The following is a 15,953-nucleotide window of genomic DNA, read 5'->3' on the forward strand; positions in this document are numbered from 1 at the left end:
TTCCCACCTCAATGGCTTTGTGAAGGGTTGATTCTTGGGGGAAAGGTATTGGGTTGGCCCTGTGGGTTAGGGATAGATGTATCTTGTCTGTAAAGCACATTAATATAAACATGTTTACAAGCACAAAAGCAGGGCACAACTTGCTATATCACTCCAGCTACTTTGGTGTATTTTGAATGGTAGAAACATATTGTCAGAAAATTTTCCAATATACCGGTACATTTAACCAAAAGAACAAACAGTGTTGTTGGCTTTTATGTAGATGGAGAAGCAAGCTGTTGCAGAATAAATGACTACAACATATAGCAAACACATAGCAAAGTCTCCAGGTATGTGTGTGTGTGTTTTGCTGGGAGTTGTGGGCGTTATCCCTATTTTGAAACTTGGAGGGAAATGTGTCACTAGGAAATTTTAGTACACCAAGAGATTATTGTATAAAACAAATTTGGGAAGAAAATTTTTATATAGAAGACAGCAAATAATTGGTTTGTAAATAGAAATGTCATATTGCATACTTTTCATTAAGATTGCAGGTACCTAGACATATATGGAACACTTTTTGGGGGGAGGGGAGACAAGCAGTAAAATGGAATGTCTACATAACCCCCTCCTCCTTATGTCCTGAAAAGTGTGGCCCTTACTACTTTACTGTGTGGTCATCATTACTACTTAGAGACAGCCATTCCCTGGGCAGCTTTATATAACACCAGCTAAAGCTGCTGGAGATTATGTGCAGAACATTGAATCTGATGAGCTCAAATATGAGATGGCCTGCACTAGCATAATATTTGGGATTACAGTCGTAATCTCTTTAGGGAAAGTGTGCTGTATCAGGGAAATGGTATCTTGAATCTCTGAGGCCTAGTGGGTTTGAAGAACAAATAATCTTATGTTTATTTTGCAGCAATGTCTTCTGTCACCGTAGCCATTCTAAACTCGCATTTCTTACTCCTCATTCTCTTTTGTTAAGGGTTCAGAACATCGCTCCCATCATTTCATTCAGTAAACATGTTTAGCCCAGAAACTCAAAAGTAAATGCAGTTTTAGGGATGCAGCCATTTATTACTTAATATATAAAGTAAAAACTAATGGCCAAAATTTTAAAAAAAGGAAATCTGTGAAGCTAGGTCATGAACCCAGCAGGCATTCAGTTTTTTCCCTGGACAGCAACCTTCCAAGGCCACATGGCAAATTGCTTTTAAAAGGGATTTCCCAAGCTGATTTATGATAGGGGTTTGGCATCAAAAAAACTCCACTGGGCAATGGTTAGGGGTGTAAGAAGGGCATAGGTTTTCATTCCTGACCCATGTTTGTCAGGACATTTGTTATTGCAAAGAACAATAGCAAATACTGTACTGATTTATTTGTTGGAACTAACAAGTTCTAGTCCCATTTCCATTCCCGTCCACTGTGGCTGCTTCCTGTGTGAGACTATGCATAATGGTACATTTTTTAAAAAGCTGGCTGTCATCTGTAGTGTTCCAGTGAGGCTTTCTTCTCTTACACCCATTGTTGGCTGATCTGCTGTGACATCCTGAAAATGCTTGCAATAATTGGCTAGAATTATGCTGAACATACCAAGTGGCTTTGGGTTTGTTAAAAAATCACCTTGTTGCACAGTTTTCTTTACAATTTCATGAATCACTTTTTATAGAAACAATCTTCACCATGCCTAGCTGCAAGAGGCACCAGCAGTGGCTGGATGTCAAACACGTTCAAAGCCTCCATAAAGGGGTGCCAACTTGAATAAAATATTGGGGGAGCCCATGTAAGCCCCACCCCACATAATCAATCATACAACACGGCACACACACAACCCATTTGAATGGCAATGCCCATCTACTGGGGGGGGGCAGCCTCCTTAAATATATTATTGGGATGTGTGTGCAAAGGGACCTTGACCTCTAACACCTGGCACCTTATGCCTCCATAGGTACCAAACACTAATTACCTGGTTTTGTGGATTCTGAATAAAAGAGCAGTCAGATATATTTATATATGTTATATTTGCAAGTATTTTTCTAACAACATTGTCACAACAGATGACAGAGGTGGAAATATATCTTCCACACAGACAAGTCCACAGAATCAAGATCACAAGCAGAAGTTAAGAAGGCAGCCCACACCAATATTTATGACAAATTTTCATATTTCAATGTGGCATTAGAATGGCATAGACCTGCAAAACATGATTGAAACTTTAAATGTGGCAAACCTGGTAAGGGAAACCCATTTTTTTACCACCCTGGAAAGAAAGATCCACAGGCTGTATTATGTTGTCAGTTATTTGACTGCCTGCATGAGGAAGTGTGGCAAGCTTTGAAAAAAGAGAGGGAAACCTAGTTCTAGATTGTTGAACAAAGCTGCAATGTGAACAAGGTGTAGGAGCTGCTGACAATCATTAAATCTGCAAAGGAAACTTGGTACACTGGGTGTTAATTACAGTAATTCAAGATGTTTCTGAGAATACACAAGCTTCTTTTTCTTCAGGCCTGTACAATTAATTGATTTGAGTTTTCTGTTACAAGTCCTTAAACTGTCCTGCTGTCTGTTAGACAAAAGAGGAGTGCCTATGAGAACGCCATCAAGTCTGCATTTCCCAACATCTTTAAATCTCTTTTCTCTAGGCTAGTGAGGATGCCTGTTCCGTGAGCTATCACAGTCATCAAGTATGTTTCCCCCTCTTTTTTATTAGTTATGGAAAGAATCCGGAGCCATTTGTCCTGCACAGCATTAGGTACGTCCAAGTGGCTTTAACTGGAAGGATGAGAAATGCAACTGTTCCAGCATTTCCAGTTAACTGCTGTCAGAGCTGTGTAGGAGGGAGCATCAGCCAAACCTTGTCCCGCAGTTCACATGGTTGGTGTGGTGTTTGGCACATAGCCACTAGATGGCAGTGGGTGGGGAGGCTTGACTGTTCAAGCAAGAGAAGGAACTCCAGCTGTTGTTACAGCTCTTCACAAAACCCAAGTGGCTCAACCTTAGAACTGAGAGAATGGGGGCAATGGCAGCTGGAAGCATATAAACTTCAGCTTTCCTGCAGCGATGTGCATTCTGCTAGAGCACTTGGCTGTGCACCATAATACTTGACAAGCACCGTAAGATGTTGACATCTAGAAAGGCTGCTTCTCTTACACTTTCACCTGATATACCCTTCCTTAAAAAGGGCCACAGGTGGCGTTACCATCAATTTCCTTCTCTTCTGTTTGCTGTCTTTGAGTTCACTCAGGGTCTATTTAGACATTAGGAAAACTTCATTATTTTTCCTGATTATAATGCTAGTGCACCTGTCACATTTTCTATTGTTCCTTCCACACTGCAGTACCTTTTGTGTTATGGAACTGTGCCTTTTTGACCAATATGACAGTGTCATGCTAAATTTCATTCACACCAGGGGCATGGTGTGAAACAACTAACATATTGGGCAATGTCACTACTCTCCCATGCTTTCTGCACATGTTTCTGTCCCCCCATGATTCCCCAACGAAAACAGAAGGAAAGAACTGGATTCCAGTCTATTGCCCAAAATTTTGTCACTTACTCCCGCAATTGTCAAGGTTAAGGGAGCTGTAAACCGATATTTTATTGGAATCAAAAAACATGAAGATGAGTGCAAACATACACTATATGTAATTCATTTTCTGATGGTGGCTTTTGCGTCACATGAAAGCTTAAATACCATGCAGAAATTAAGGAAACCCTAAGGAAAGAAATGGAATAAACTGCCATGTGAATGCAGCCTCAGTCCCACAGGCATGTGGAGATAGTATTTGAGCTGGAGGCATGAATGCACACAGCAAACACAGTGCAGTGAGTCCTGCAATCCTAACAAGCACTTGTCAAAACGAAAAACGGGGCTCAAGGACAAGCACATGGAAGGAATTTAGCAGTTCTGTCCAGTATGCAAGCAAACCAGTCCTGAGGAGCTTTTAAAAATACAGTGGTACCTCTGGTTACGAAACTTAACTTGTTCCGGAGGTCCATTCTTACCCTGAAACTGTTCTTAACCTGAGGTACCACTTTAGCTTATGGGGCCTCCCGCTGCCGCCACACAATTTCTGTTCTCATTCTGAGGTAAAGTTTTTAACCCAGGGTATGTGCACAGGGTTAGCAGAGTCTGTAACCTGAAGTGTTTGTAACCTGAGGTGTTTGTAACCCGAGGTACCACTGTATGTGCATGTTTCATATTGCATGGTCAGTTTCTGTTTCCTTTCACAGAATTAGTCAAAGTGATAAACCTATCTCACAGACCAGGGAGGAGAGTAGAGCGGCTTCAGTATTGCCATGATACTGTGTTATTCATTCTTTTTTTAAAATGAAAAGCTGCAGAAGAATTGTGGCTAGATGTGTGCCCCAGAGCAGGAATGTAGAAGTGCCCATTCAGTGTGTGGCTTATTTTTTAAAAAGATAAACATAGAAAATCTTCACAAAATGGTGATGCATTGTGATTGGGGTAGGTAGCTTTTCTGGCATTTGTCATTTATTCTTTTTTAAAAAACAAACAAACCCATGCATTGGTACTCCTATGTTAGTGCTGTGTAGTGGAGATAATCTGGACAGATTAAAGCAATACAGAATAAATTACTGCAATCCAAAATCTTGATAATTTATTTAAGTCTACCCAAGGGTTTGGCCACACCCAGAGGTACGTTTGATTCTCTGTCCACTGGTCATCAGCCTTCACCTTCCTATTTCCCAAAAGCCAGATCACAATCTGCTTTTGAAAGTTCTGCCATTGCCAAAGCTGTTTGTGATATCACAAGTGAGGCTGCTATGTAAGAAACACAAGCCTAACCCTCCCTTCACGCCTTAACCTAGTTGTACTGTTCTTTGCATCTCAACATGATACTCTCAGCAGGCATATGAACAAATGTTCTGGGTTTGTGTGCTTAAAAAAATAATAATGCAAGCGTATTACAAAAATCACAGTATTTTTTGCACCATAACACTCACTTTTTTCCTCCTAAAAAGTAAGGGGAAATGTCTGTGCGTGTTATGGAGGGAATGCCTACAGGTGGCATGCCTACGGATTTTCCTCCTCTAAAAACTACGTGCGTGTTATGGTCGGGTGCGTGTTATAGAGCGAAAAATACGGTACATGTTTTTCAGAAATTCTCAGCTCAGCTCCCCAAGGTAGCAGTTCTTGAAACATATCATATATCATGTTATCAGGCATTTTTGTTGTCTCAATCCATGCATGGTGCAGTTTGAAAAGCATGTTCAAGAGCTCTTGCAGAAGCTGCTGGACCACAGAGATTACCGGGGCTCCATTCTGTATCCACACACTTCCCTCTCTTGCTTCTGTTGAGGAAACAGACTTTCTGCTCCTAGATGCAATGTGCTAGAGCTTGTTCTACCCATTTGCACAATACTCTACAAATGCTGCATTCCAAGAGTATTTCTGATGCCTGGAACATGTGTTGCACGAACAAGTGAAAAAGCTGCTTGTTTCCCAAGGAATCTGTGAATAGCTGTCTTCTGGAAACCAGCTTGTAATTCATTTGTTTGTAGTGAAATTGCTCATTTCTATACAACATCTTCATATAAATCATTTGTGGCTGTGGCATATTGAATAGGCCCAAAGTAATCACTGCTAAATAATTTTACTTAGTCATAAACTCTCATCATACATCATGCTTAAATTGTGATGTATTTTGTAAAACATAATTAGGTTTTTTATGTGCACTTTTTGTAGAACAGCCAGTTTGCTTGACTGTAAAGCAGGGCTTCTTGAGATTCCTTTCTTATATACAGAAGGGTTATTGATCCATATTTCTGAATGTGTTCAACTGACAGTCCTTAGAGCTGATGTGTATATAACTTATTGGCAATGGTGAAATCTGTACGTAGTGAGCCTTTTCACCTCACTGCATATTTTTCCCCACCCAAAAATCTGGAGACAGTTCCATACATTCACAACTTTCCTTCAAATCTGTGGCCCACTGGAAGTTGCAGGACCAACACCCATCACCCTCAGCTGGTATTGCCAATGGTTTGGGGGGGGGGCTGTAGTTCAGTTTCTCCACCCATGGTTTAAATTGTCCCTTACTTTATAGAGTTATTTCCTGTTTTACTCTCTTAGTAAAAACTATGTTCACCATAAATACTGGTAATTGGCTGAAATAAAGAAATAAGTTCACCATAGCTGTGTGGTTCACATGAATTACTTTATGGCCAGATATATAACATTCACTATGTGATTATGTGGTAAAATGAGGTGTTTACCACATTGAAAACCAATATGTGATCTGGTACTTATTGAGAGATAAAGGATGGGGGAAATGGGATCTCCCTAGCTTTCGAAATGCAGACAGTCTTGCTGTTTGGATGCACCAATCTGAATATGCTTATGGAAACAATGAATGCCTTGTTGCCTCTATCAGTCATATGGAGTTTCATGAAAATTTTAGATAACTACGGTTTGTATTTGTGATCATATGATATGAACTGCACCGTGTCAAGAGCAATTGAGGACTTGTTATTACACAGTACATTATCCAAGGGTGTGGGAGAGGTCAAGATCACTGCCTGCAAAATTATTAGAAGGCTGATGAGAAGCGAAAGACTAATTTGTAGAGGAGAAGAATGGAATTTCATGAGGTATAATTAACAAAAGGAGAAGTCTGACTTAATGTCATGATAAGTAAATTCAGGGTGAAATCTGTGGAGCACCCTCTCAAGGGGAAGGGGAGTAGCTTGATAATGTGAGCTCATTAAAACCAAACTATATGAAAGGTTTGAGAACTTACATCGGTGTAGGATACAATTTCACAGTCACTTGTTATGGCTAGGCAGGAAAAGGGCTTGTCCATCTGTCTCTTCCATGATGCAAAATTAAGGAAGAAAGAGAGAAAATTGTATTGTCAAGCATGCACTAATTCTTTGTTTCTTTTCTAGCACAAATTGAAGTGATACCATGCAAAATTTGTGGTGACAAGTCTTCTGGAATACACTATGGAGTCATCACATGTGAAGGCTGCAAGGTATGAGACGTGTGTGTGTGTGTGTGTGTGTGTGAGAGAGAGAGAGAGAGAGAGAGAGAGAGAGAGAGAGAGAGAGAGAGATCTGTATTCTGTGCTAGTTTTCATCATTTCTATAATTATAAGCTGTCATATATGCTTTCAATAAGGACCAATATTTTGTACAAAATATCGCCTTCTTGATGTTGCCTTCTTGACTTAGCAATGAAATTATACTCTAAATGCTGCTGTGTTTGAATTTTGGAATTATCTGTACTAGCAACTATTTGAACTAAACACTGATAGTTCAGTATAGAAGTTTCCTAATTAAAAATGTTTTAAATTTACCTGGATCTTCCACTTTCTCCTAGTTAACGTGAAATAAATTCTGTCAGGGAACTTTCAGGCTGCAGGTTGTTATTCATGAGGAGAGAGCTTAATCACAAAACCAAATCTGGAGACATGCTCAGCTCATACCCTCCAACATTTCTCCGATGAAAATAGGGACATCCTAAGGAAAAGTAGGACATTCTGGGTTCAAATAAGAAACTGGGACAACTTCTCCAAATCAGAGACATCCCTGGAAAATAGGGACACAGAGGGTCTGTCAGCTCAGTGGCTTAGCTCAGCACAGTATTGGAGCAAAAGGAGCTCTTCTCTGGGAGTCCACACAATCAAAGTCTGGTTTACCACGTCGTGTGAACCAGGCCTTTATATGAATAAGTGGAGGAAGCAGCAGGTTCCACATTAAGAGTCCCTGTACAGCTAGCTATATGCACTTCCTCACAATTAGCCCAAAGAGGTATGTGAAATACATTTTTAAAATATGTAAGGCTTTATTAATTATCATTAGTGATGTTAAAAAATTCTGACGAAAACAGAAAAGACATTGGAAACTGTCAATGTTTGCTTATTCATCCAATGTCCAGAATGGAAATCAATCCAGCATATATGATTGGTATTTTCTGCAACTGTTTGTGTCTGCAAATGCTACATAACGATATATACCCGAGGACATTTTTTCCAATTTGCATTGTGGAATATCCCATTTTCATTCACTGAAACGAATGGTGTGGAGTCATATAATAATAAACTGATTAATTGTGCAATTAATTATGTAAATGTCACCATAGCAAATAGTGAGACAAATAATGTGTTTTTGTCAGACACCCTGCAGAATAGAAGCTGTGCAGCCTGTGACGGACACAGGGCAGGCGGGGCCTCCTCACCTCCCTAGGGATCATATGGAGAAAGAAAATATGTTTAGGTACATCAAAAAGGATTTCAGTACCATCCAGATCAAGCTTAGAACAGAGACTTAGGCTGCCATCTTAGACACCCTCCAGGAATTCTGGACTGCAGCTCCCACCTATGGACTATGGACTATGGCAGTCGTAGCCCAAAACATCCAGAGATCACCAGGTTGTGGGAGGCTGCTGTCTGCACTTGCCTGAGACTTCCTTTTGCCTCGGATTGCATTGCTAAGCAAGAGTTTCAAGTCTGTCCAACTATTATGATAAATATATGGATTCACTCTCTTTGAAAACGATAACATTATTTTCTAGCCAAACCCCCAAAACGCTTTGAATAAAGGTGTCTTATATTGACCAGTGATCCATGGAAGTTGCCTGGCAGCCATTCTCAAGGATCCTCATTGGAGTGCTGAGGAGGACAGAACATGCACAAAACATGCCCTTCCTTTAAAATTTACATTTTGCCATCTGCCAGCACCATCAGAATTGATACAATTCCCATCCTGATGCTGCTGTGATTTGTGATGGTCATAGCGCTGGATTAGCCTGATTGATACAATCATTTAAAACCCAGCATAAAGACGATCAGGAGCAAATCTGGCTTTGAGCAGAAAAGGAGTTCCTGGCCTTCAGAGGCAGTTGAACCAGCCATGCTGCTCCAAGGCTCAGTCCTGTTTAGATGTGATTAGCATTAATGGCTACCTTTGTGTGTGCCTTGTGGGCAGATGATCCCCCTCAGCCCTGCTGCATGGAGACAGCTCATGGAGATAAGGAGAAGCTCTCCCACTTCAAGCAGGTTTAACCCTATTGTTTTTGAACTGGTTTTAAAAGTATCAGATCAATTAGCCTAATCTCTTCTGCTGCAACCCTGATGGGGTGGGGTGGGGAGGGGGCAAAGTACCAGCTTTCATTTCAATTGTAATTATTGATATGTTTTAAACAGATTTTATATATGTATATATATTTAAATCTATTGATGTTTAATTGTATTTTAATTATTATTATTTTTCTGTTTTTAGTGTTCTTGTTTTTATCTGCAAGCTGCCTTGAGTCTAGTCAGGGGATAAGGCAGGGTATGTTGGTTGTACTGTGGTGCTGATAATGCCAAGGTTGCAGGTTCGATCCCTGAATGGAACAGCTGCATATTCATGCATTGCAGGGGGTTGGATTAGATGATCCTCAGGACCCCTTCCAACTCTACAATTCTATGAAATTGATGGTGGTGGTGGTGATATTACAGAGGGAACTATTTCAGGGTTCCTCCCAAACTTTTACTTTGATTGGGTATGGAGTTCCCTCTATGGCACATGCAGAAATGACCTTCCTGACCCACTATTAGTCTCTTCCGCTCAATCCGCTGGAACCTTTCTTTGCATGCAGGGGAAGTCTCTAACTCACTGAGGGTTTGAGAAATTAATATAAAATAAATAGATGCCACACTGGCTCTAGAGGTTGGTATGCAAAGAGAATCTCATGATGATTTTCATTATCTTTATGACTTTTCTTGCACATCGCAAAAGCAGCATTTAGAAAGTACGTTACACAATGTCATTGAATCAAGCTTTCTCTCTCTCTCTCCCCCCCCCCCCAGGGATTCTTTAGGAGGAGTCAACAGAACAATGCCTCATACTCCTGCCCAAGGCAAAGAAACTGCTTAATTGACAGAACCAACAGAAACCGTTGCCAACACTGCCGACTGCAGAAGTGTCTTGCCCTAGGAATGTCTCGAGATGGTAAAGAGCTTGCTTCCTGCTTCCACAGATCAATCCTTTGAAACTCATTGCGCTCTGCTTTTCACTCCCGACAGAGAGGCATCTTGCTGCTCTGTAACAGAGACCATGGCTCTTCCCAAACCCTAAGGCATTTTGATGTTTGATGAGGTGTCTATTGGAGAAAAGACTAACATGAAGGGTGATAAAATGGTTTGATATTGCTAGTGGACAATTTGCAAAAGAATAAATAATAAGTATTGGGCCACAATTCTGTAAGGAGTCGGTGGGTGGAGGAGAGTCTGCATAGCTTGAGGCATCTCTCCCTCAGCCACCCTACAGCTGAGGGGGAGGCAGTGGCGAGATTCGATGTAGCCCGCCCTGCTCCGGCTTGCCCCACCCAAAGGGTGGCTTGCCCCACCCCGGGCGGAGGGCTCATGCGACGCTCCAGGCTCCTGAGCTACACCTCTGGCCAAGAGCAGCCGTATAACTGACTGCCTCAGTTTGGACATATCAAGGGCTGAAATAGCATCGCATACCTGTGATGTCACACATGCATATGAAGCCAGGAGGAGGCTAAGACCCAAGCCCAGCCCACCAAGCTTGGTGGGAGACCAGGTGAGCTTCCTGCCAGCCAGGCTGTGGCTGGAGTGGGAGCTGCCCATACATTTGCCACAGCAGCTGCAGTTGGTGGTAGTGGAAGGGGAAAACAGTGGCAGCAACAGAGCACTGCAGCAGAGCACCCTGGCTGTAGGAGGGCTGGCCACTTGCAGATCCACCTGAACTGTGATCGCCACAGTCACTTCTCCCAAGAGCCCCACAGTTGTGGTGGGAGGAGAAGGCGGCAGCAGCAGCAGCGGGGTGGCGCAAGGCAGCACTCCACTCGACACTCGGCCTCCTCTCAATATTTCAGAGTAGGGTGAACCCCCTGTTAAACAACATAGAGAGGGCTGATGACACCTCAGCCCACAGGAGCTGGAACCTATGTGTGGCAGGATGGAGGATAATGAGGGCACATTTGTAGGTCCCACTGAGCGCCTGACAAGCCACCACAATTTGGGGCTGTGTGTCTGTAGCATGGAAGATCCTTGAGTACACTCAGGTCCCGGCTGCAGACATCCATCCCCTCAACATGCAGCTGCAAGGATGTTGGTGGGCACAGGTCTCTGGGCGGCTTCCAGCAAAATATAGAAACACCATAAAGCATCAAACATTAAAAACTTCCCTATACAGGGCTGCCTTCAGATGTCTTCTAAAAGTCACAGACATCTGTTGGACATCTAATGGGAGGGCATTCCACAGGGTGGGTGCCACTACCGAGAAGGCTCTCTGCCTAAACAGCGCCATGGAGAAACAGTGCTTGTTACTGCTCTTAAAATATTACATGTAAGCTTTTAGATTATAGGTGTACATGTTGAAAGCAATAGTAATAAAATGGAAATCTGTGTTATTACATGTTCAGATTGGATATTCCTTAGATGAATCTGATGAAATTAAAAAAAGAGAGAAAACCAAATACGGTAGTAAAGAATCCTAGCTCAGAGGCCTTGCATTTCACAGGCCCAGTAGAGATATGGTAGGGAGTGCAGGATATGCTATAGGTTGAAACAGTGCTTTTTTCTGGGGGGACGCAGGGGTAAGCATACCCCTAAACATTTTGTGAATCTTTGTACTTTTGTCCATTTACTGTATTTATTTTTCCCAATTTAAACTATAAAATGGTGATTTTCTTGAGTCAAAATGAGAGTACCCCTAAACATTTTTTTAGGGGGGAAAAAAGCACTGGGTTGAAATATAACAAAAAGGGCACGTTCCCCTCGCTGGTGCCTTTCATTTTTCTTGCAAGGCAGATCTGGCACAGTGAATACATTGAGTGTTCATGATTTTGTTTCTGACCCATCAAGCTGCACAACTCCACCAGGGCTGTAGGATTCAAGCACCAGTAGCAAGTAAGGCAGAATTATTTGGCTGTTGCCTCATTTCCCATTCTCAGATGCAACATCCCTTTAGAATCTTTCAGCCATGCTTTTATCCCATCACTTTCCCTTATCTCTAGACAACAAAAGTTTTTTTTTAGTTAGTGTAAAATAAAATGAACCTTTGAATAGAATAGCTTAGAATGAGATAAGTGGTTTATGTTTACTTTAAAGTTAGATTTTTAAAGTATGTTTAGCACATGGTATTTTACTGGCCAAGTGGTTTTGTTATGGTTATGGTAATTCATTGTGAATTCATGAAAATTCGTGGCAAAACAAGCACAGGAAGGTTAATGAAGTTTGTCTTCTAAAATCAGTGCAACTTCTTGGATGTTAAAGTTCAGCGATCTTCTTTCATAAGCCCTCATTTCTGCTGAAAGGTTCTTGAGATTGTGTTAAAAGTATTGGCTTTAAAGGAGTATCTCGTCTCTGCCCTTCAGGGTTTTGATGTCGGCTCATACAGGTCTTCGAATACAGCTGCTAGCACTGTGTCCTTGACCTGTCCAAAAGCTTCCAAAAGTTTGAAAGCCTTTTCTATTATTTAGTCAGGAAGGCAGAATTGCTCACCCCACGATACTTGTCAATCTTTGTAGCCTTTATAGTTTAGCCATTCATATGGAGACAATGAAATGGAAGGTTCCAGAGGATTTAAAATAGTCTTCTCCTGAGATTTTGTGTTTTGCCAAAAGGAAATGTGTAACAATTTTACCTCAGTAGTTTATCATACTTGATGCTGATAGTAGTCCTGTTCAGAGGTGCCAGCAGGGCAGAACTTCAGAGATGGAGTCCAGGGCCCACTCAGCAGAATAACAGGAGAAGGGCCAAAACTCAGGGGTAGAGCAAATGCTTTGCAGGCAGAAATCCCTGGATCAATGTCTGCCCACTGCAGGCAGTGGCGGAGCTAGCTGCTCAGGTGCCTGGTGTGGGGGCATGCAGCCAGGGGCGGGGCAATCCGTGCCCATGGGGGCGGGGCGATCCACCTGTGGGGGCCAGGCGAGCTTCTCCGCCACCTCCCTCTCAGCTGTAGGGCGGCTGAGGGAGAGGTAGTCGGCAGACGCAAGTCCCACGCTGCAGTTTTAGGCAGCACAGAACCTGCAGGCGCATAAGCCACCACATCACTCCTAAAAAGTGAGCCCAGGTTTTTTAAGCTCATTTTGTCACCCCCCTCAGTGATGACACCTGGGGCAAACCCCCCCCCCGCACCCCCTTCCTCCACCACTGTCTTCAGGTAGGGCTACCTGAAATGCCAGTAAGCGTAGACAGTAGTGAGCAAGATGGAGCAATGGTCTCTGACATAAGTCAGTTTCCTCCGTTCCTAGGAGGGGCCCCAGTGCAGCAGGGCTGCCTTGCCACATTTCAAAGTGAATTAATACACATTTTCATCCAAAAGGGATCGAGACCTCCAGAAGTCCATGAAGTCCAAAGTTAAAGATCACCTAATTGCACCACTTGTCCTATTAATAAATGTACAAAGAGAAAAAGTTAAAAAATAAAATAAAAGCCATCCATAGTTTTATCTGTCTACATTCTTTATAGGTGATGAGTCCCAGCCAACACTAATCCAGGGAGGTTTCACCACATACCTGGCTATGTAAACTGAATGTCCTTCTGTAGTGTGAGTCTCCTGCAACTTGTGGCAGAAATGGTTGATATTTTATGTTTGTGTTAACAGTGGGCCAGGAGCACAGCTGGGGCACCAGGCTACAAACGCTCTTAAAAATAAAATTCAATAAATTTTAATACTACTCCTCTAATTCTAATTACCATTAGAATCCTGTAAAATGGTTATCATCACTAATTATAATCCATATCCAGTTAACTTTGATAAACTATATATAACACAACGGGCAACAGTTTTACTTAAAGTAGTCCTATTGAAATTAATGCTCCTAACTTCTTTGATTTCAATGGATCTGTTCTGAGTAAAATTTGACTGACTGCCACCCATATTACCTAAGTGCCCTATTGTATGGTTGGTCCAGAATACCATAGGTAGCACCTTTTCCATTTGGTACCACTATGGGTGTTTTGATTAACTGCTCAGAACTTGCTTCACTATGTGTTCCATGAATTATATAAATTGTCTGTGCACATCTGGAGCCGAGCCTTTGCTGTTGTTAATCACAGATTCTGGAACCTCTTCCAAAGATAGGTCTACTATACCACATTACAGAGCACATGCCTTTGCTGCATTTTTAGGAGTAATTTCGGAAGCAGCAGTTGTTATGGCGATTTGTGACAATTATTTTGCTTGATGAAGTGGGTGGTTTTATATGGCATTTTTTGTTATTTTAAACTGCTTTGAGACTTGGGAGCAGAGACAAAACATATAAATATATTTGAGCTCACTGCTTGACAGTCGCATGCGGTATTGAAATAGTTAGAGTACTTTCTGATGAGCTACAAACCATGTAGCCCATAATGTTTATATTACAAGACACTTACCGTATTTTTCGCTCTATAGGATGCACTTTTCCCCCTTCAAAAATTAAGGGGAAATGTGTGTGCATCCTATGGAGCAAATGCAGGCTCCTTGGCTTCAGCGATAGCAATGCGAAGCCTCCGAAGCACAGAGGGAGCGCTCCCTCTGCACTCCAGAGGCTTCGCGTTTCTTTCGCTGAAGCCTGGAGAGCGAGAGGGGTCGGTGCGCACCGACCCCTCTCACTCTCCAGGCTTCAGGGATAGCCGCCTGAAGCCTCCGGAGCACAACGGGAACTCGCGCTGTGCTCCAAAGGCTTCGGGTTCCTTTTGCTGAAGCCGGGAGAACAAGACTCTCCTGGCTTCAGCAGAGAGGGAGAGCTTCAGCAGAGAGGGAGAGCTGCGCAGCGCCCCTTCAGCGAAGCGGGAGGAGAAATGGAAGGGGCTCCGTTTCTCCTGCTGCTTTGCTGAAGGGGCGCTGAGCAGAGAGGGGGAGAATTTTTTTTCTTGTTCTCCCCCTCTGAAACAAGGTGCGTCCTATGGTCCGGTGCGTCCTATAGAGCGAAAAATACGGTATATTGCTAGTAGAAAAAAGCCTGAAATATGATACTTGTACACCTCTTCCTTAAAATGGGGGGTCAATATGCACTTCAGAATGGTTAAGGTACATCAGGGCCACCCAGCAGGCTTTAATAGAGGATGCATGTTGCCCAAAATATGATAATTGCTATAAAAGTATGAAAGGAAGACATTTGTAAGCTCAGAATCCATAGAATTATGAAGGAAGTTTGTCACATTACTTCTTGCTCACCAGAAAACTGGTGCACAAGAAGCCCAAGAATACAGCCCAAGAAGCAGTCATTATTAGACAGTTTTACATTTATCCATAAAGACATGGCAGATAATGTTCACTTCAAATCAAGCAACATTTGAAGCAGAAGGACTCTCATGTCATTTTCAACGGGAGCAGCAGTTGCGGCTCAGGGCTGCTAGCCACCAGGCAGAGGTGGCTTCTGATTCCCACATGGCCGGTGGGGGGCGTCATGTCCTCCCTCACCAGCTGTGGGGGCTGACAGGGCCTACCTGTGACTGGTCCAACCTGATGGGTGGGACCTAGGTAGTGGACCTAAAGGGAGACTTCCCCATTGGACTTCAACCAGGTCTGTTCCCCAGGTTTAAAATGGGGCCACAGTTGTCTGCAGTGCCTCAGTCAGAGTTGGATCTCCCACCCTCCCACCCCTTACAGCATGTTTTCCCCTGCACAAAGTTGAGACGGCAGGTCATGCTTAGGGCCTTGCTATGAAAACATTCCTCCGGGCAAATTGGCCCTTTCTGGGGTTTTTCCTTCCTCATAGCAATTGTCACAACTTGCTAGTAGATAAGAGTTGGATCCTTAGTCAGCAGGGAGAGAGCCCCACCCCTCCAAAATATGGGGTACCCTGTTAATGGGGTCCAGGGGTGGTTCATTTGTCTGGATGCCCAGACTGGGGGCCGATGGGCCATGGCACCTGCCTGAGGTGGTGAACTTGGAGGGGTCACCTTGATTTGATGTATGTCATAGGGCAAAACCTAACTCAGCATCGACCCTGCCAGGCAATCAACCAGCAGTAGCTTGGATGATTCAGGGTACACGCCTAA

General features: G+C 42.9%; 1 protein-coding gene across 2 annotated transcripts in view; it reads left to right on the forward strand.

Moving 5' to 3' along the window:
- RORB (RAR related orphan receptor B) overlaps positions 1 to 15,953 on the forward strand; it is a 150,477-nt gene that overhangs the window by 96,963 nt on the left and 37,561 nt on the right. The window contains exons 1-3 of one of the 2 annotated variants that reach the window (XM_081881023.1): positions 6,584 to 6,600; positions 6,898 to 6,983; positions 9,804 to 9,945. In XM_081881023.1, coding sequence (XP_081737149.1) covers positions 9,933 to 9,945 — 13 coding nt within the window. In that variant the 5' untranslated portion in view covers positions 6,584 to 6,600; positions 6,898 to 6,983; positions 9,804 to 9,932. Of the gene's footprint in view, positions 1 to 6,583; positions 6,601 to 6,897; positions 6,984 to 9,803; positions 9,946 to 15,953 lie in introns of those variants that run through there. The other variant, XM_081881022.1, reaches the window with a different exon arrangement.

Source organism: Podarcis erhardii, assembly GCF_964252035.2.
Source record: "Podarcis erhardii genome assembly, chromosome: 11".
NCBI classification, from domain to species: domain Eukaryota; kingdom Metazoa; phylum Chordata; class Lepidosauria; order Squamata; family Lacertidae; genus Podarcis; species Podarcis erhardii.